Source organism: Capra hircus, chromosome 2 (genome assembly GCF_001704415.2).
Source record: "Capra hircus breed San Clemente chromosome 2, ASM170441v1, whole genome shotgun sequence".
Taxonomy (NCBI): Eukaryota; Metazoa; Chordata; class Mammalia; order Artiodactyla; family Bovidae; genus Capra; species Capra hircus.
In genome coordinates, this window is record NC_030809.1 from 91,884,746 (window position 1) to 91,907,530 (window position 22,785).

At 41.8% G+C, this 22,785-nt stretch overlaps 1 protein-coding gene across 3 annotated transcripts in view; it reads right to left on the reverse strand.

The window, feature by feature from the left end:
• The window catches only part of CACNB4 (calcium voltage-gated channel auxiliary subunit beta 4), a 151,428-nt gene that overhangs the window by 53,479 nt on the left and 75,164 nt on the right, over nucleotides 1-22,785 (reverse strand). For 2 of the 3 annotated variants that reach the window (XM_005676129.3, XM_013969693.2), the window contains 4 exons: nucleotides 10,088-10,207; nucleotides 7,805-7,927; nucleotides 3,030-3,160; nucleotides 721-797 (listed from right to left, as the gene is read on the reverse strand). In XM_005676129.3, coding sequence (XP_005676186.1) covers nucleotides 721-797; nucleotides 3,030-3,160; nucleotides 7,805-7,927; nucleotides 10,088-10,207 — 451 coding nt within the window. Of the gene's footprint in view, nucleotides 1-720; nucleotides 798-3,029; nucleotides 3,161-7,804; nucleotides 7,928-10,087; nucleotides 10,208-22,785 lie in introns of those variants that run through there. The other variant, XM_018063053.1, reaches the window with a different exon arrangement.

Below are 22,785 nucleotides of genomic sequence, written 5' to 3' on the forward strand. Positions count from 1 at the left end.
ATGGTATGCCAGGATAGACATTGATCTGTCATTCTGAAATGATAATCCCAGATACATTAAGGCAGTATCCGTTCTGGAGCAGAGCAAAATGAGCCTGTAGAGCCAGGGAATGTGGTGGAAGGAAAATTCTTGCTTGAATACCTCCACAGTTTCTAAATGCACGACAACTCCTGATTGCGCCATCAATGTCCCTTCATTACCATTAAATTCAGGGCTCAGTTGTCTGCTTTTCAAACAGAAATGAGCCCATTTGGGCCAAACCTCATTCTCTGCTTCAGCCCTCCCCACCTCCACAGCTCAGGTTGTACCAACACACCCTGAAGTTTTACATGAAGACTGGAACTCATCATTTTCTTTAGAATGCTTTTAAAACTCATATAATTGACCCTCATCATCTTAAAGTGTGCTGGGTTCTTGGGTGGAATAGTGAACTTGCTTCTGAATGATTTATGCAATAGAGGGCAAATAAGATTGTACAAAATCATGAGCCATATCAAAACATGTAATCTCTGTCATTGTTACAATGATCTGAATTTCTAGTAACACAAGTACCCTTTAATTCAAATTAAATTACTAGAGAAAAGCAAATAAGCAATGAAATATTAAGTAGAAAAATCTTTAAATTGCTTCCAAATTAGTAAAAAAATATTTGCATGTATTTTCAAAGATTAAGAAAGAAATACATTCCATTAAAAAAAAAAGTCTAACTAAAACCCTCACCTGTTGATGTGGGAGTTGCTCGAAATGTCCCTGATACCATTTCTCCGAGACTTGAAGAAGAATTTCCACTGGATTTCCTAAGATACAGAAAAGGAACTTAGGACTCATTCCCCAGATTCCTTCAAAATAGAACTTGAGAGTACAAAGCTTTCTTTGGCCTTAATCCTACTAAATAATTCAAAACACACCAAGTCCTGCTCTTAGAGTAGAGCTTCAAGGATCTGCCCAAATGTTTTCTTTGACCTCCTTTCTCAGAGAAAGTGGGAAACTAACTAAGATCTGGAAATACTTTGCGAAAGTCTCTTTCCTAATTATTTAATGCAGAAATGAGGCCAATGAATCACTAAGAGGAGTGTTCATGTGAACCGTTTGTTTAACCAATGCTGACCACCAATGCACTGGTTGGATGTCAAACACAGCTCAGAACGAGCAGAAGAGTATTCACTGTTATAGGAACTAAGGACACAACAGTGAGGGGAAAACAAAATTCTTTCCCTTATACAGACAAATTCTAGTGGTATCAGTATCAATCAGATGAACAGGTAAAAATGTAGTATGTTTGACAGTAGTAAGTGCAACAAAGAAAACTGAGATGGAGAGAGATAAGCAAGGGGAGAGAAATGGATTCAACTTTAGATATGGTGGCAGGAGCTGGCTCATTGAAAAGATGAGATTTAACACAGATCTGAAGCAGATGAAGGAGTGATCCAGTAGAAAAGTGAAGGAAAGGGTCTGGTAAGAAAAAAGAGCAGTTGCAGAGGAACACAGGTTTTCACATGGCGCAGCAAGAGAGCCAAAAAGTCTAGAGAAGAAGTAATAAGAGGGATGAATCATTGATAATATTACAGGCATGTTATCATTAATAATATTACAGGCATGTTATATCCTAACAAAGGTCGATAATTATAAGTGGGGCTCACACTGTCGTGATCTCCTATCACTGTTTAAGAACTTCCCATTATGACAAAGGCAAAAGGCCTCCTGAAGAACAGAGGCGTTTTTGAAACAGAAAAGGATCTAATAGAAAAAGCAGGTTGAGAGTTAAGAGAAAGAACTAATTCTATTTTAGGACTTTCAAAAAACAGTAACACATATCAAATCAGTACTTCAGTGTAGGCTCACAATACATGCAGGTTTAATATGATTGCAGCCATGAAATTAAAAGACGCTTACTCCTTGGTAGAAAAGTCACGAGCAACCTAGATAGCATATTCAAAAGCAGAGACATTACTTTGCCAACTAAGGTCCGTCTAGTCAAGGCTATGGTTTTTCCAGTGGTCATGTATGGATGTGAGAGTTGGACTGTGAAGAATGCTGAGTGCCAAAGAATTGATGCTTTTGAACTGTGGTGTTGGAGAAGACTCTTGAGAGTCCCTTGGACTGCAAGGAGATCCAACCAGTCCATTCTGAAGGAGATCAGCCCTGGGATTTCTTTGGAAGGAATGATGCTAAAGCTGAAACTCCAATACCTTGGCCACCTCATGGGAAGAGTTGACTCATTGGAAAAGACCCTGATGCTGGGAGGGATTGGGGGCAGGAGGAGAAGGGGATGACCGAGGATGAGATGGCTGGATGGCATCACTGACTCGATGGACGCGAGTCTGAGTGAACTCCGGGAGTTGGTGATGGACAGGGAGGCCTGGCATGCTGCGATTCATGGGGTCACAAAGAGTCGGATACGACTGAGCGACTAAACTGAACTGAATATGATGCTGATTTGTCCTCTCAGGCTTTGCTTGTATCCCTGGGACCTTTAAGCACCTGCACTCTGATATTTGTGGATACTTCATTGTTCACTAGAGGCTAATTCATCTGAAGCTGGACAGAGTCTTCCCTTTATTACCAACCAGTGGTCACAGAAAACCCTGGAGAAGCTGCTACTAGTCCTGGGATGGTATTGCATGTACCACGGCATTCTGTGCTCACTTGAAAGAGCTTCTCTGAAAGATAACCAAGAAGAGCTATGATGCTAGGTCAGGCCAGGCCCCCACTTATGGTACTGTAAAAGGATGCTCTACACGACTCTCACAGAGGGAAGCTCACGTTCCCAACAGGGTTTGTTGGAGTCACAGAAAACAGTCTCCACTGTGGAATTCATGTTGATTTCAGGAGTGTCAGCTTCATTCAGTACACAATGGGGGGATGAACTACCTGAAACCCCCTCGTGTCAATTTCAGAAGTGCCTTGCACATAGAAAAATAGCTTTTACTTCAAAAGCATACGTGTTTAACTTAATAAGGAAACTTGAAAACATCGCCTAATTTCCCTGCTTCCTGCAAACAAAATGTGGAGAAAAGAAAGAGCCTCACCCTCCGTGAAAACGGCCTCTTTTCTGTTCCTGCTGAATCCGTATGTTCTCCAGTCTCAGCGGACTTGGGATGAAGCCAATCTCACAGCCTTCTTTCACCAGCCTTCCTATCCACCAATCATTGTTGTATTTCTGGAACACAGAAACAAAGATGATATCAATTCACTTATCTTCCCATTTATTCATTTCAGGGGGCCAAAAGATTAAAGCACTATGTTATATAATATTATACTATACCATATTATATACACAAACACTATTTATAGTATATTATACCATATTATATATATCTGGGGGGGGGTGTCCAAAGAATAAAGCAAACTTTCTAGTCCAAAAGCCAAGATGATTAATACTTGAGGGTCTGCAGGCCATATGGTCTCTGATGCAACCACTGTAATCTTCTGTTGTAGTGTGGAAGCAGCCACAGACAATATGTAAACACGTAAGCATGGCTGTGCTTCAGTAAACCTTTTCCTTCTGAAAGACAGCAGGCTGGTTTCAGCCCATGGGACACCGTTTGCTAATCCCTGGGCTAAAGGCAGGTCTTAACATTTGGATTCCTTTGGTCCTTGTCAAGAAGCCCTTGCCACATCTTCGGGAATAGATTTTGTAAGGATAAATATGCACTACTGTGATTAGAACTCTGGAAGACAAGAGAGACAAGTCTAAGATGAAATACACTGAACAGTCTGTTATTTATCAAAAGCTTTGAGGTAAAAATTCCACTGTAGTATCTGTATTTTACTCCCTCTGGGGATAAACAATGCTGCTGCTAAGTTGCTTCAGTCGTGTCCGACTCTGTGCAACCCCAGAGATGGTAGCCCACTAGGCTCCCCCGTCCCTGGGATTCTCCAGGCAAGAACACTGGAGTGGGTTGCCATTTCCTTCTCCAGTGCATGAAAGTGAAAAGTGAAAGTGAAGTCGCTCAGTCATGTCCGACTCCTAGTGACCCCATGGACTGCAGCCTACCAGGCTCCTCCGTCCATGGGATTTTCCAGGCAAGAGTACTGGAGTGGGGTGCCATTGCCTATAATCTTCCAAATACAGATTTGCAAATCAAGGTCCATCTTATTACCTGAAGAAAAATAAGCCTACTCTCATAAAGACTAAGCATATTTTACATAAGTGGAATTTTTGAAGTAATCTCCAAGTGACCTGAAATCCAATAGGAATGAAGGAATTTCGATTTAAATAAAGTTCCAAGACATGTAACCTTGGGAAACAAACCCCACACAAAGGCTTCAGTCAATATGGGGTAACATGGTCCTATTTGATGGGCCAGCAAAACTGCATTTGTAATGATAAATTTGCTGAATTTGCTGACTTTAAAAAAATGCACAATATGACAGCTGCAAGTTAACTATTATTTGGGGCAAAATGAGGACTATAGCCCAAGAGACAGCATTTCAGATTGTTCTGAGAAACTGCTCCAAGAGGCAGTGGAGGAAGGTCAGAAAGCGTACATTCAATCAAGCACAAACAGAAGCTTTCTGCTAGTCATAAGGAGCAGTCATCATTCAGAAGGAATTTAGTGCTTTTCTAAATATGAGGAGACATAAGAATTGGGTTCATAAAATTGGCTCCTGAAAAATACTTAACTCTCTGAAGACGAGTTATGCCAATTTTTCCCAGAGCACAGAGTGCCTCATTTCTGCTCTCCACTTTCAGAGGGTGTTGAAACTCAGCAGCTGCAGCAGCACCGATTTAATCCTTACAGAGGCAGACGGCAAGTGCCCGGGTTGCTATTGCTGTTTAGTCGCTAAGTCGTGTCCGACTCTTTGGGGCCCCCCTGGTGGCTCAGTCAGTAAAGTACCCATGGCAAGCACTAGTCTGTAGCTGACAAATCTTAGGGCAGAAGGCATGTTTAATCCAAGCTACCTGCCTCAAGGGAAGGTTTCAGCTAGGTGATTTCCAGAAAACAGACATTACTCCTACTGTTTACATCCTCCAGAGATAACTCCAAAAACTTCCTTTATTGTCTTTATTAGTGTCAGACAAGGTAACTCTCTCTCTCTGATCCAGGAAGCATCTCATTTTTTTCAAAGCTTAATTCTATATGGTATATTTTGCTTAGCTCACAGGACAGTAGAATTTATATGACATTGACACGCTGGGAAGGAGAAGTGGATATTTCCACTGAATCATCAAAGCACAAAATTCCGGGTGACTCTGAGTAATTCTGAGTAACAGTTTCATACTCAAAAGCAAATAGATATGAGTTAGAGATTTGGCCTTTGTTTTGCATACAGCTCCTACACAAAGCACACATGGCAAGCAGTCTGAGCCTGCACTGAAGAAATGTGAGTCAACCTAATATAAAATCTTGAACAGTCTAGGTCTCAATTTCTCCCATCTTTCCATCTTTCATTTCAGGATAACACTCCTGAAATAACAGGTTTATTTATTTTGGAATTAACAAAAGGCAATGGGACCACTTTAGAATGTTTGGTGCATGGATTTGGAGTTTAAATTTTACTGTGGTGGGGACAAAACAGACAGTGAGTCATAGTTTCCCACAGCTTAAGTTACCTCCTGAAATCAAATTAGCCCACTGGAACACTAACTTACTGCTACTCAAATGATCTTAAAGGGGTTCCTGAAATAGTTGATGTAACTTCCCAAGATGTTTTACTTTCTTCTAGGAAACAGCTAAAGCACAGTGAACATCTGACTCAATGTTAATGAAAGTTCTTTGAGCCACTTAGGGGAAAGTTACATTGTACGTTCAAGGGCTTAAATCACTGTCATTTGGTGTATGTGATAAGGACAGCTGTAGCTTTTCTCTACTTTTAAGCTTCTCATTACTGAGAAAGTACTGAAAATAGAGCATACCAAATGGCCTTCGAGGTTATGGATGAGAGGAAAGGCTACAACTCAATTATAGAAATATGTTCACTTGTGTTGACGTTCTGGGAGTACATGCCAGCTTCCTGGCAAGGTCACGTTAGTGCTATTCCAATTCTTCTCATTTTCCTTTCCTGAAAATGATGAGCACATTCTCTTCCTGTTTCCTTATCTGAGATCTCAAAATCTGCAAACAAGTAGCTCTAATCCATATAGGATTACCAGTTCAACATCATACATCAAACTGCCAAGGCAAGGGAAGGTCACTGCTCGAGGAGCATATAGATAAAAAAGCAACCGACAGGACAAATGGAGACGACTGATGGAATGGAGGAAAACAATAAGATGCGTCAAGGTGGGGATGCAGGTGTGAGTAGTATGCATGGAATATCTGAGGACTTCTTTTACGGGTTCAAGTGCTGCTTCTCCTTGGAAACAATGGGAATGAGCAACTAATGAAAATGGTTTGGTCGTTTTTGATGAGAATGATGACACAAAGTCAACCTAATCATTCAGGTGCTAGGGCACATGTTTTGGGTTAATAGTCCTTGTCTTTCGGGCACATATGAATATCCCCATGTCATACATGATCGAGAAAGCAGAAGAGGTCAACTCGATGCTTCCTCAGTTTCTCATAACCAAAGCTTGTGAGTACCTAAACTCATCTTTTACCCTAATCTGTTATAACGAGTAAGTGTTCCCCTTTCTATCAAAGGTCTGCCCCATCACTTGGGGTCTGGACCCAGGCTTCCTGACTACCAAAACCTTCCCCCCTTTCCCATGAATCTCTCTCCTTTTTTCTCTGTTAACAGGCATGGACACATATTCTGGTAGCTCCCATCCTGAAAGAAAACCTCTTTTGACTTCATACCCTCTTCAGTCTGCTGCCTGGTCAGTGTCAATCCCCTTGGAAGCATGGTCTGTGCTTGCTAAATAGACTTCCTAACTCCCCTTCTCTCCTCATCACACTGCATCCAGCTTTCATCTCCGAAACTCCAGACAATGGTCCCAGTGACCTCCACGCTGCTGACCACCGTGTTGCCAACCCAACGTCCATTCCTTTCTCCTCACCTTAGGTGACATGTCACAACATTGGCTGCAGCTGGTTACTTCCTCCTTTTGAACACACTCTTCTCTGTTGATGTCCATGAATTGCTCTGTCCTAGTTCTCCTCCCATATCTCAGGCTTCTCCTTTTCAGCTTCCTTATTTGCTGAGTCTTTTCATGCACCCCACCTTCGCAGGATGGCATTCCTTTGGATTTGATCCAGGGCTGCCTTCTCTCCTCCTTCTCCTCTGTCTTTAGATGACTTCATTCATTACCACAGCTTTACATGCCACCTGGATAAACTAACGATCCAAATGTGTATCTTTGGCCCAACCCCTTCCTTTGAGCTCCAGATTCTCACATCTAACTTCCTACTTCATATCTCCTTTGAGACGCCTGCTCCCCACATTCCCTTCCCATCTGTCCTTACCCCACCCTAGTCATAGCCAGCCTAGCTGCTCAACTCATAAACCTTGCTTTCCTTGATCATCTCTGATGTCTCCCTCAATTTTAGCTCCTACACAAGGTTCATCACCAGCACTCTTCATTGAATTCCCACAATATACTTCAAATGTGGAGAGAAATCGTTTTCTCCATCTCAGTAGCGCCAGGATGGCTCAATCCCATTATACCTCATCTAGAACAGCTCTAACGGTCTCCCTGATTCCAGACTTCTCCCACTCCAATCCACTGTCTCTCCAACAGCTAGTTTTATTTTAAATGTGTGATAATGCAAGCAACAAGCTCAGTCTTCTAAATCTCGGTGAGAAGGGATGGATTTGGAAGCCTTTCCAATTAAATGAGGCTCCTCTCCATGTAGTTTGGCTCAGAGCTGATTCCTGGCCTTGACTGTGTGGCAGGTTAAGGAATGCATCCTACACTTACCTCTTTTATGTGTAGAAAGTCCTTCGCGTCAAAGGAGATGGCTGTGCTTGGAACAGGCACATCCTCGTCCAAGGCACCACAGTAGCTCACGTTCGTCTTCACAGCAAATGCTACGGGTTTAGACTGGGAACAGAATCATAGAATGAAGGATGAAGGGAGGAAGACGAGGAGGGCTTTTCTCACTGAAATGTAGAACCAGATCACGGAGAGTACCAGGCAGTAAGAGAAATCACTTTCCAAAGAGGGATCTCAGTTGGGTTTCGCATTTCTAGGCAGCACTAAGAAATCTGCAGAAAGGACTCTGCAAAGGATTCCGTTCTACTCACCCAACCCTGCTCCCCCTCCCGTCATACTTTCCAACATTCCAAAGAATTGTGCCCCAGAGTCTTGGGGAGGGAAGGCAGAGGGGGCAGCCTGCTTTGTCCTTTAGTCATAAAACTGAAGTTTGTTATTTTATTTTCTGAGGTATGAGTATCCTTTTACTCTTTTTACCTCTCTTTGGCTGCACCATGAGGCCTGAGGGATTCCAGCTCCCCAACCAGGGATTGAACCTGGGCCCTCAGCAGTGAGAGGATGGAGTCCTAATTCCTGAACCACCAAGAAATTCTCATGTTTATTATTTTAAATGATAACAGATACCCACATCTTGGGGTACAGGAAATGTATGCTGGGTCTTGAAGGAAAAAGAGGTGGAGGGGTAAAATAAATATTGTTGAAATAGCCTCAGATCTGAAAACCTGCAGGATCCCACTCAATAGAATATCTTGTCCTGGCAGGGAAAAAAAGGCCAGCCAGGCTGGGGCAGACAGGGAGGGCGGAGCCATTTACACATCACATCATCTTCTCCCTAGCTAACAAAACTGCTTCTGAAACTCTTTTTAGACAAATTCCCCTGCAGCAAAGTGCTCCTGGGCGGCTGCAGCTTGGCAGAGGCTCAGCCAACCTCCAGCTTCAGCAGACAGCACTACTGCTGACATTTGGGTGACCACAGCAGCCACAGAACAGACCCTGAGAAAAAACTAAAATAGAAATCAGCCACAAGAGAACACACCAGGTTCCTGCAGTCCTGGGCTGCTCTATTCTAGAGGTGCTTAGTCTCTCAGTCGTGTCATGAGCCCATGGACTGCAGCCCACCAGGCTCCTCGTCCATGGAATTCTCCAGGCAAGAATACCAGACTGGACTGCAGTTTCAAGCTCCAAAGATCGAGCTTGGGTCTCCTGCACTAGCAGGCGAATTCTGTACCACTAGCAGGCTGCTCTGCTATGGGCTCATTTCTTCAAGCTGGGAACACACCTGGGGAGCAAGAGGGTCAACGCAGGACCTGGATTTGGGTCCCACTGACACCTCACTGCCTCCAACCCCCTTCCACCACCTGGCACAGATATCCCAGGTGTCAAAGCAAAGGAAGACACTTCCTGAGCCTGCCTCATACTCCTCTTCCCACTCTCTTAAATATTTTACTGTCAAAATAGAAAAGGGAAGGAGTTCACTTTATTTGAGCTTCCATTTTTTTTTCCTTCTAAAACTTGGACAGACTAGATCAATATGCCTTAGGAGTCTATTATGAAGGGCAAAGAGGAGAGGCCGACCAGGAATCTGTTATGTCCGTTACTGTGAATAAAATTTCATTTCAAAATGAGGGTCTGTGCTTAAAAAAAAAGACTGAAAGACATAGGACGGGAGATCTCTAGTGACTCGTTCTAACATTCAAAAATTCAGTTTGTTCTTTGTTGCCTCCTATGGGGTCTTCTTCCTGTGGAATATCTGAAGGTCTCTTTCAGCAAAGCTTTTTATTGCTCGATTTTGCTGAAATGCTAATCGTTGTTCAAAGTTCTGAACAGGGAAGGAACTTGAGGTGGGAGACTGAAACCAGGGGGGAAGGATAGAGGCATCAATAGTGCATAGACCAGCTGTGCGCCTGCGGCCAGTAATGAAGGCTACTGTCACGGAGAACGGGGCGGGCAAGCTGGTCCCTTGAGAGGCTCTCTGCCAACACCTGGAGAGGCAAGCTGGGTATGGTCCACAATCACTAAAATTGAAGATGACCAAGAGTTTTCACCACCCAACCAAATGCAAAAGGAAACTGAAAGGGTCCAGGTCTCAGGGTACCACTCCCTGAGAATGTTACTATCAGGGGTGAACACATGAGGGACTAGCAATCTGATGCCTTATCAGGACGATCATAAAATGATTATTCCAGAGAAATCTGAGGCAGGGGAAGAGCAGCTGATACCTGCTGAGCAACATGCCACTTTGGAACCCAAGAGGGGCAAGAACGTCACCTTTGCTCTCTCAAGCTGGATGGCCGCCTGCTGCTCCCTCTCCTGCCGAATTGCTTCCCGATCCTCTTCCAAAGAGACATCAGAGTCAGACGGCCTGCTCGTGTAGGAGTCCGCTGAACCCTGGAAAGGAAAAAACGAGAGTAGCCTGAATGAGGTGATGTGGGGCGTCTTACATCATCAATTCCATAAGGGCCTCCTGGAATGAGTTCTTCTCATTTGCACAGAATCTGATGCATACGCTCTGTGCCTTTTTGCATAAATGTAGATGCAGAATACAGTTAAGCATCTGAGTAATTCGGAAGGTAGCAATGTTGTAAAGGGAAATATTTTGACTGGATTAAGTGCTAGAAAGTAAACGGCAATGAAAATTATGTGATATCCAGCCCCAATTCTTCTAGTTCTGTATTATCTTTATATTAAGCCCATATGACTTGTGGAACTGAAGTTTCATTCCATTCTCTCTTTTACATATAGATTTGAAGGAAAAAGAGACTCAGCCTATTGCAAGAGCTAAATCCTGCCCATATCTTAGATTACAGATGATCAGACTTTATTTTTTTGGGGCTCCAAAATCACTGCGGATGGTGACTACAACCATGAAATTAAAAGACGCTTACTCCTCGGAAGAAAAGTTATGACCAACCTAGATAGCATATTGAAAAGCAGAGACATTACTTTGCCAACAAAGGTCCGTCTAGTCAAGGCTATGGTTTTTCCAGTAGTCATGTATGGATGTGAGAGTTGGACTGTGAAGAAAGCTGAGTGACGAAGAATTGATGCTTTTGAACTGTGGTGTTGGAGAAGACTCTTGAGGGTCCCTTGGACTGCAAGGAGATCCAACCAGTCCATTCTGAAGGAGATCAGCCCTGGGTGTTCTTTGGAAGGAATGATGCTAAAGCTAAAACTCCAGTACTTTGGCCACCTCATGCGAAGAGTTGACTCATTGGAAAAGACTCTGATGCTGGGAGGGACTGAGGGCAGGAGGAGAAGGGGTCAACAAAGGATGAGATGGCTGGATGGCATCATTGACTTGAGGGATGTGAGTCTGGGTGAACTCCGGGAGTTGGTGATGGACAGGGAGGCCTGGCATGCTGTGATTCATGGGGTCACAGAGTTGGACACGACTAAGTGACTGAACTGAACTGAACTGGATTTGTCTAAGATTTCAACACAATAAAGCAGAAACCTGTATTAGTAAAAGACTTTCCAGTTCCAACATCAACACTATTGAATAAGGATGTCCTCAACTGAAGCCCATGCCTAGAAGGGCTGTTTGAACAATGATGAAATCCAGCCTGATTCATTTGGTCAAGGAATTGGGGGCAGCAAACATCACTTGGTGCTCATGCCATAAGAGGCAATGAAAACCACAGCAGCTAAAAAGCTAAAAACAAAGAACAAACACCCCAGCAGTTTGCCTTCTGCTTGCTAAAAGAATACCATCCTTACAGTCTCCTTAAGCTGGCATGAGAAGTTGGTATTTGCGTAGATGATGACATTTACACAGAGGATTATTGACAGGAGTGGTGTATTTGGCATGTTTCATAAACCAGGCACAGAAGCATATACCTATCCATAGAGCTGAGAATTTGCTACCCACTGCAAAAAAAGAATGCTAAGGATGGTTGACTGCTGAAGCGGGTCCTTTAAAAGTTTTTTCTAAACTTAGAGATGTTAGCATTTGTTTTTTTTTATATATTATTTGTGAATTTGCTGCCCATAAAGGCAGCTTTGTCTCGGCAGGGGGTGTCATTTCAGCTGGGTTAGTCTGTCCCACCATAAAAACAGTCCCAGCACAGATTTTTCCAGCAGCCAAGAACAATAGCTCCTGCTTAGAATTTTATTAGAATGCTGAGGAGAATCCCAGTTCTAAATTCTAACTCTGCAACCCACTTTTGAAAACTTTATGCAAGTTACTAAACCACTTCAAGACTCATTCTTCTCATCTGTAAAATAGTAGGCACACAATAAATAGACATTATCATTCCTGTTTCCTAGTGCTGATATTTCTACTATGACTTAAGAAAAAAGTTAAGAGATTCTAATCATTTTCAACTCACTCATATATACACAATAGCCCATCTTGAAATGTATCTATTTTTATTGTATTTACTGCATAGAAGACATAGTTCCCCCCCAGTTTTATTGAGATATAATTGACATATAACACTTTAGAAGCTTAAGGTGTACAATGCGTTGATTTGATACATTTATATACTGAAAATGACTATACTGTAAGTTTGATAACTGCAGTGAGTCCAAATCCATGCACTTTATGTACTGCTTTATTTTTTGTTTTTTAATTTTTATAATACTGTGTTGACTTCTGCCATACAACAATGTGAATCAGCCATAACTATATATATATCTCCTTCCTCCTGACACCCCCTTCCCCATCCCATGGGGGTAGGAGCGCCAAGGTGGACTCCCTGTGATATACAACAACCTCTCATCAACCATTCACCCTACACATGCTAGTACATATACGCTGATGCTGCTTAAAAGTGCCCTTTACAGAGAAAATGCATTTGCTAACCAAACAATAGTCAAATTCCTCTGTGCAAATCTACTGGGGAAAAATCTGGGCCTTCAAAATAAATAAATACAGGATGACAATTTTATATATGCATTCATGCTTTAAAAGGAGCTACCTTGAAATCCTTTAAAATGAGAATTTCTCAGAACAAAGCTTTTGTCCAAATTTAGGTAGAAAACCCCATGGACGGAGGAGCCGGGTAGGCTGCAGTCCATGGGGTTGCTAAGAGTCAGACACGACTGAGCGACTTCCCTTTCACTTTTCACTTTCATGCATTGGAGAAGGAAATGGCAACCCACTCCAGTGTTCTTGCCTGGAGAATCCCAGGGACGGGGGAGCCTGGTGAGCTTCCATCTATGGGGTCTCATAGAGTAAGACACAACTGAAACGACTTAGCAGCAGCAGCACAAAATCCAGAGTAAGAGAGAATATATGAAGCCAGTTTTGTGTTAGTTCCAGGCAATGTTTTGCTGAAGTGTGATATCTGCGGTAGACCAATTTAAGGTGTTAGATGCCTGCAAAGGTGCCTGGACTATAAAGTGATTACGATGTGGGAAGTCAGGGAGGAGGCAGTTGTTCTGAAAACACCTTGTGGAGAAGGCTAATGATTGCAGTTCACAAGAAAGCAGGCTGCCCACTGGAGCAGTGAGTCAAACAGCTAAAATACACAACCCACTGTTGACACTAGGAGATGGCTAATTTCCTGAAAGTGCGTTAATGACTTTCCAAATCCTGGCATTCAATCATCTGCACACACAAGAAGTGACTCAAAGACTCCTGCAAGTCCACTTTATTTTGAAATGTGAACAAGAATTTCAAAATTACTTAATAAATTCTACTACTGCCAAAAAATGTAAAAGCGTATAATATTCTAAGAATATTGGTAGAAGGAAAAATAAAGCACCGTGATATTTACTTTCATAATTACAGTGTCATGGAAGGACTGATGCAAAAGATGAATCTCCATTACATTGGCCACCTGCTGTGAAGAGATGACTCATTGGAAAAGACCCTGATGCTGGGAAAGATTGAAAGCAGGAGAAGGGGGCGGCAGAGGATGAGATGGTTAGATAGCATCACCGGCTAAATGGACATGAATCTGAGCAAACTCCAGGAGACGGTGAAGGACAGAGGAGCTTGGCATGCTGCAGTCCATGGGGTCACAAAGAGTCAGACACAACTGAACAACAATTCACAGCATTTACTCTGGATTTTGTTTTTCCTTCTTCATTGATATCCACATTTCTTTGAAGGTGGAAATCATTGCTGCTGACTCTCAAGGTCCTAGAGATAGCAGAGGTCTAATATCAAGAGCCCAAATTTGGCCCATGGACATGTTCTAATGATTTGGCAAGGAACTGGTTTCTTGCATCTATTTATTTTTATTTTGTTTTGTTTCAACTGCTCAATTTTCTATCAAAGTATAGACGAGAGAAAAAAAAGAAAAATTACCTAGGTTGTTCACAATGGCATGGAGAGAAGAAGAGAGCCACAGAGAGGCAAGAGGAGACTGCCTTGGCTGGACTAGATCAAGGGTGGGAAAGGAAAACGGGGCTGTAGCGGGCTTGGTAGGACTGGAGGGTCAGGATGAGGGTTCGGAGGGTGGGGTGAACTGCCCAGAGGTCTTAAATCTTTATGATCGGGAACAGGGAAAATGAAAGAAGAAAATAATGCTAGATGCTAACAGAACAGAACTAATGATATACAAGTTACTAGCTCTGGACAAAGCTAGAAACTGAAGCCCCATCAGCTTTTTATTTTCCAGAATTCCACTCTATAAAATGGGCAAAGAGCAAGCTACGCAAATTATCGAGTGAGTCTAACCTGGAGTGTTAACCCATGTGTAAGAGGCACGATAGAGGCTAGCACCTCAAAAGTTCCTATGCAGACACCATTGCAAGTCACATCTTTAATGTCAAAGAATCAACTAACCTGGGAGGAAAAGAAACAAGTATGTCTCTCTATATATAAATTAAAAAAAATATATATATATATATAATATTCTGTACATGCGTATATATAAAAGTCATTGTAAAAGCCATAAAATAATGCATCCTAGTATATATCGAAAGAAAGAAACATTTATCTTCCTATTAACACGAGGCCCAGATTTTTTCCCCTTTTATTCAATATTGAAAACAGATTCCAGACTCACACCTTTCATAAATCTTCTTGAGTACAAAACACAGGCCCTATAGAAGCACTGAAAAATCAGTTTACTGTTGTCCTGGAAGAAGGAAAGTGATGTCAGGTCACACAGTGGAAGGGCTCCTCCTGCTCAGAGAGAGGCCATGAGCTAGATGGGAGAGAGGCCGTGGACTCTGGGCCAGGCCATATAGGGTCTGACACTCTGTCCATTCTTACTGGCCTTGGGTCTTGGGCAAGTTATTTTCACTTTCTGAGTCTCAATTTCCTCCCTTGTGAAATGGAAATAATAACACAGATCTCGCAGAGTTTCCCAGTGTTTGATTTGAGATGGAACAGCATTTCTTTTACCATCGTGAGGGTGATTCCTGAAATGCCAACAAATAATCTTTGACTCACTAATTAAACTTTCTGGCAGCTTTTCAAATTCAATTTTGGCTGCCCTAGAGTTTTAGGATTCATAGCTTGTTCTTTTTGGCTTTCAGTTCAGTTCAGTTCAGTTCAGTTCAGTTCAATTGCTCAGTAGTGTCCGACTCTTAGCGACCCCATGGACTGCAGCACGCCAGGCTTCCCTGTCCATCACCAACTCCCGGAGTTCACTCAAACTCACGTCCATCGAGTTGGTGATGTCATCCAGCCATCTCATTCTCTGTCATCCCCTTCTCCTCCTGCCCCCAATCCCTCCCAGCATCAGAGTCTTTTCCAATGAGTCAACTCTTCGCATGAGGCTGCCAAAGTACTGGAGTTTCAGCTTTAGCATCATTCCTTCCAAAGAAATCCCAGGACTGATCTCCTTTAGAATAGACTGGTTGGACCTCCTTGCAGTCCAAGGGACTCTCAGGAGTCTTCTCCAACACCACAGTTCAAAAGCATCAGTTTTTACATACTATAAAATTCATAGTTTAAATATACAACTCCATATATTTTTAGTATTTACAGACACAGAAATCTAACATTTGAATATTTCTACCACCTCAAAAAACACAAAAACAAACAAAACAAAACCCTTCTGCCCATTTGCAGTCACTCCCCAAACCCACCACAAGACCCAGGGATCCACTTACTTGTCTTGTCCTTTTAAAACTGAAATATATACTTCCTGTTCTTCTGAGTAGTTTTAGTATTTAAATATGTCATTAAATTAGAGCAAAGAGAGGGAGAGTTTATTAATGTTTGATTTTAAAATGCATTAACACTGGACCAGAATCTGGTTACTGTTGGAACTTTTGAGCGTTGTGGTCAGTCCCGGGCCTCTCGCTTCCTACCATTCACTGGACATTGACCATCTGTCAGGTTCTGTAGTAAGAGCCATGTGAGAGGAACTGCTTATCTTTTCTGAGATTCTTTCTTCATCTGCAAAATAGGAACGAACCCTTCAGGGTTATTTTAGAGAATTACTAAGATGCCATAGTACAGCATAGAGTACAAGCATAATAATGGCACAAACAAGACCAGTGTGGTCCAAGAGAACTTTCTGCAATGATGGCTATTCTCTGCGTGGGCACTGTCCACTATGGTGGCCACTAACTACACGTGGTTACGGAACATTTGAAATCTGCCTAGCAAGACTGAAGAATTGCATTGTTCATTTAATTTTTAAGGGTTAAAAATTTTGTTTCACTTCAGTTAATTTAAATGTAGATACCCACATGTTGTAAAACTTGACATTCAGAAAACTAAGGTCATGGCATCTGGTCCCATCACTTCATGGCAAATAGATGGGGAAAATGGTGGAAACAGTGACAGACTTTATTTTGGGGGGCTCCAAAATCATTGCAGATGGTGACTGCAGCCATGAAATTAAAACACGCTTACTCCTTGGAAGGAAAGTTATGACTAACCTAGATAGCATATTGAAAAGCAGAGACATTACTTTGCCAACAAAGATCCATCTAGTTAAGGCTATAGTTTTTCCAGTAGTCATGTATGGCTGTGAGAGTTGGACTATAAAGAAAGCTGAGCACCGAAGAATTGATGCTTTTGAACTATGGTGCTGGAGAAGACTCTTGAGAGTCTCTTGGACAGCAAGGAGATCAAACCAGTCAATCCTAAAGGAAATCAGTCCTGAATATTCATTTAAAAGACCCTGATGTTGGGAAAGATTGAAGGCGGGAGGAGAAGGGGACGACAGAGGATGAGATGGTTGGATGGCATCACCTACTCAATGGACGTGAGTTTGAGTGAACTCCAGGAGTTCGTGGTGGACAGCAAGGCCTGGCATGCTGCAGTCCATGGGGTCTCTAAGAGTCGGACACGACTAAGCAACTGAACTGAACTCCCATGTAACTAGTGGCCACCACACTGCACTGTGCAGTTATAAACTTGATGTTGATTCGGTATTTTAATAGTTGCATTAAGTGGACTAAGTGATAGTAAATGTCCAGAGACGCATATCCCAATGGATTTGAGCTGGTTTCTTCCCACTGAGTTTGCAATGACTTGACAATGCACTTTTCCACACTGCGGAAGAAATGGAGCTCTTTCTCGATTACTTTCCCAGGTTTCCCAGGGTGGATGGGTTAAGATCCCCTCATGAGGCTGCCCCAGGCAAAAAAGTCTCTTAGGTAACATTTATCTTTACAGGATAGCCCCTCACTTTGTTGCAACTGCTTTCTTCTTCTCCACCCCTTCATCAAACATGTCCAGAGCCTTTTGCAAGGGCACCCACCCAGCCTAGCAGGGTCTAGTCTGGATCTCCAAGTAGATACAGCTGGGCAGTGTCTGCCACATAGTAGAACCTCAAATTTATTGAAAGAAAGACACTCTGCTTCTCAGAATCTATTTCTTTGTTTCATGACAGGTGGTTGGTTTACTGACCAAGGTTTATGCTAACTGTGTGTGATGTTAATTATTGGCTGTCCCACCCCTCAATAGCCTAAGATTTTTTTCTTTTTTTTTAGAATTATGGTTTTCAGTGTCCTAATCCAGAGCACTGGATAATATGTACATTACCAGAACTTTGGCAGAACAAGTAACTTTTGAAATTCCTTAGAGATGACCACTTAATTTTGCTGTTAGGTATCTTGCACTATGTCTTGTAAAGAGGTCTTTGAATATGCTGGTTGAAAGAATAAGGCAAACTCTGCAGCCCACTTTTATTGGACAGCAGCCCAGCAGTTACTCTGACTAAGCTTCAATTTTAGGCTTCAAAGGGCAGTTGGTCAAGGGCAGCAAAGGAGTATGAGCAGAAAAGGTCATAAAGGGAAACGGAAGAGAACGAATGCTTACTCATCCCTTACTTTATGTGATTCACCAACTTATGAACTTTATATCAGCCCATCAACCCTAAGAAATAGGTTACGATTATCCTCACTTTAAATAGATGAAGCATCTGAGGCTCAGACAGGTAATAAGAGCTTCCCTTCATGCCACTATCACAGGGCATGGTGCAGGAGTATGGGTGGAATCTCTTTTTAAATTTCCTCTACAAAAGTGAACATTGCTCAGTCATGTCCAACTCTTTGCGACCTCAAGGACTATACAATCCATGGGATTCCCCAGGCCAGAGAACTAGAATGGGTAGCCTTTCCCTTCTCCAGGGGACCTTCCGAATCGGGGGATTGAACCCAGGTCTTCCGCATTGCAGATGGATTCCTTACCAGCTGAGCTATAAGGGAAGCCCAAGAATACTGGAGTGGGTACTCTATCCCTTCTCCAGGGGATCTTCCTGCCCCAGGAATCAAACAAGGGTCTCCTGCATCGCAGGTTGATTCTTTACCAACTGTGCTATCACAAAAGCCTGATGCAAAATATTTTGTTAATGTAGACTGTACACCAAAATCTCACTAATTAGGACTGATGGATGCAGGTAAAAAAAATGACACTCTTAGATCATGGAAAGGGAATTTCAGACTGCTTTTTCAAAAGGCATGCTATTTCTCACTTCACATAGTATCTCTAGATTATCAAGGTTCTAGTGTGTGGATTTCTTTGAGTTTCTCTTTAATGATGGGACTTTTACTCAGAATTTTAGTGATCGGTAGAGGATATTAAGGCCCCCTTGAGAGTTTTCTTTTCTTCTTAAGTGATAACTCCTCCACCTGTGTTTATACTACGTATTTAAATTATTGCTTATAGCTAAGTTACAATTACATATTGATATATAGTTAAAAACTGAATTATAATTACGTAATTAATTACATATAATAATTAGTCTGAATTATCTGATTAGTGGAATCCAAATTAATAGGTTCTACTATAACTGTTTTTACATAACTTCAGTAAAATGAAATAATATTCATTTAGAAAACTTAGCCAACCGTATCCTTCTTGCTATGTTGACTAGCTTGGCAACTGCTGTAACTGCCTGATTTCAGATATGTATTTTTCTCCCTTTTTTGCATTTATTCTTTAACTTTTATTGAGATATAATTGGTACACAGCACTGTATAAATTTAGGCTGTATAGCATAACGATTTGACTTACATACATCATGATTGATAGGTATCTCTTTTGATTGCTAGTCCAAGGAAACCCATCAATGATGAAACATTTCTAACAACAGAAAAATTTCTTTTGGCCTCATAAGTATAAAGAGGGAGGTGACAAAAAGGCCCCAATAGAGATAAAAAGGAAATCTGTATCAGCCATGGCCATTTAGGAGATTGTAGGAAAGTGGAAGCTGAAATGTGGGCTAAGAGATTTGAAAGGTAAATCAATGGTGATGGTAGTGACAGGGGACAGACTCCTCTATCTCGGGTTATTATGAAGACTGAGATTTCATATGGTTCAGCCTAATACACTGGGGGGAGAACAAGAGACAGAGATTACTTTGCATGAATGCTACTTGGCAAAACTGCTTTGACTATCAGTGCATAATATCATGGGCTTTCCTGGTGGCTCACTGGCAAAGAACACACCTGTCAACGCAGGAGACCTGGGTTCAATCGCTGGGTTGGGAAGATCCCTTGGAGAAGGAAATGTCCTGGAAATGTTCCAGGCAACCCACTCAAGTATTCTTGCCTGGAAAATCCCATGGACAGGGGAGCCTGGTGAGCTACAGTCCATGGAGTCACAAAGAGTCGGACACGACTGAGTGACTGATCATGCATGCATGCAGGCAGGCATAACATCATACAAGTATGAAACAGTGCTGCACCAATGAACACGTAATAAATCGAAACTCTGTGAGAATAAAGGGTGACAGAAATTGAAAAAGAGACATGATCACACTTTGCATCCAGTAAGAATGCTATTTTAATGGTATGGATGATGAGATTATGGAGCTCAGTCTCCTGGGAAAGGGAAAGTGACTGCCTGCTTGGAGAAGGTGGCCTCAAGCAGTCAAGCTTTACGTGGTACAGGTCACAGAACAACATCCTGGGACACTGAGCAGCCACCCCAGGGACCAGCCGTACCTGGTCAGAACCGAGCGCGCCTGACCAATGCACATGACGCAGGTGAGTGCCCAGGTGGCTGTGCCTGGCTGACCGCCACACTGGCATCTACCTGCGAACAGCAGCCACAGCATGAAGTCTTCATTCAGGGGCAGCAGCTCAAGCTGCACTAGCTTAGTTTCAGGAGAGATACTCAAAAGGAAATGACAGTATTTGCTCAGAAAATCTTGAATGTGCTGCTAGTAACTGCTGAGCTGCATAGTGATGAGGCAACTACTTATAAATGTGGCCATCTATGATCCTTCTGGGGCTTCCCAGGTGGCGCCGGTGGTAAAGAATCCACCTGCCAATGCAAGAGACACAGGTTCGATCCCTGGACTGGGAAGATGCCCTGGAGTAGGAAATGGCAATCCACTCTAGTATTCTTGCCTGGAAAATTCCAGGGACAGAGGAGCCTGGTGGGCTACAGTTTATGGGGTCGAAAGAGCTGGACACGACAGAGCACACACATACACACGACCCTTCTGGAAAAGTGACTGACACTTCACATTCCCCCACAGTGGTTTACAAAGTAGCCCACAAAACACTACTTTTATGCTGTGGTCTATTTTCTCAAGAGTCATATTAGAGACTTAACAACAGTAAGTATGTTTATCCTGAAAGTGGCTACAGGCAATCACTTGTGTCTTTAAAAAAAAATTTGTTTTAAATATTTTCCTTCTAGTATGTAAAGGGAAGAATAACATAGGTTGGTTTAGAAGAAAATAGGAAAAGGATTTGAACCTCTCCTTACCATTCTGTAGCCTCAGAAACTGTTTGATGAAAAATTATCTTCAATTCTGTGAAAATATTCATAACGTCTCTCATTAAAGGAATGCATGATGACTGCTAAAAGAATCCAGGTGTGTCATCAAGAACAGAACAGAAACTTGCCTCCTCAGAGACGCCTACAGGTGTGACAGAAGCCAGAGCGGGGCGTCTACCAATACTCCAGGCAGAACCGTGCCTTCTCCGCTTCTGCTGTCCTCAGAGCCCCCAGCACAGAGCTTCGCATCGCACAGGAGCTCAAAACTGTCTACGGAATGAAAACCAGCAAGAGGAGGTTTCAGGAGGAGGAAGAGAAATGTAAAAGGAGCACTCGGTAAGGCCTAGGTTTCACCCAAAGGGAACAGACACTTCTGGCCTATAGATGCTGCTGAAAGCCACGTTGGAGAGAACAGAAAACAGCACTGATGTTAGCTTGACAAAATGATATGAAAGTTGATCTGGAGAAATTAATACTCAAAAATCTCTCAGAAAAAATATTTTTAAAAGACCAACATGAATTAATCTTTTTAATAAATATTAAAACACTATAAAACTATAGAACTTAAATTTGGTATTGGTACAGAACAAAGAAATAAGAGTCTGCAAATCAACCGCTGTATATTGATAATTAATATAAACAGAGGAAACATTTCAAATCAATGGGGAGAGAGTGATTATTCCATACGTAATGTTGGGAAATGTAGATGGCCAATTGGAGAAAAAAAAGGTAGATCTCTACTGGATTTCTTGTATAAAAATAAATTTCAGATGAAGAAATTTCAAGGTGAAATTATGGATATATAGTTACATATTTATTATATATACACACATATTTATACTAGCACTAACAGAAACTATGGCTATAGTTTTAATGTAGCATGCAAAAATGTTCAGAAGCTATGAAAAGATTAACTTGACTATATAGAAATTTTAAATATTTATCTGGGAAAGAAATACAAAATTGAGAATGACAAAAATAGAAAAAAATGGTCACATAAGTGACCTGGGCTTAATGTTCTTCATATTCAAAGAGCACTAACAAAGTAATAAGAAAAAGATAAACAACCTGCCCTTTTACCCACCAACATGGCAAATAAAATTAAGAAACAGAAAAACGAACAAGAATATACACTGAAAAGGGCTTTGGCTTCTTTCCTACATAAGGAAATATAACTTAAAATATGCTACTATTCTCACTTATTAGATCAAAGCATTTGATAATACCCACTACTAGTGGGGGAGCAGTAAAACTGACATATACGTTAGGAAGAATGTAAGTTGATATTATATTTTTGGAGGTAATGAGGCAAAAACAATCAAAACAGACAAAAAATTTAACCAAACCATTCTATCTAAAGAAATTTACCCTAGAAATATACCTATATCAGATATGTATGTATAAAAGTATATACAAGACTATTCCTGTATTACCAGACCACCTTACTCATCTCCTGAGAAACCTATACGCAGATCAAGAGGCAACAGTTCCAACTGACATGGAACAATGGACTGGCTCAAAACTGGGAAAAGGCTGTATACGTAGGCTGTCACCCTACGTATTTAACTTCTATGCAGAGTACATAATGCAAAATGCTGGGTTATATGAAGCACAAGCTAGAATCAAGATTGCTGGGAGAAATATCAATAACCTTAGATATGCAGATGACACCACCTTTATGGCAGAAAGTGAAGAGGAACTAAAGAGCCTCTTGATAAAGGTGAAAGAGGAGAGTGAAAACACTGGCTTAAAACTCAACTTTCAAATAACTAAGATCATGGCATCTGGTTCCATCATTTCATGGCACATAGATGGGGAAACAATGAAAATAGTGACAGACTTTATTATCTTGGGCTCCAAAATCACTGCAGACAGT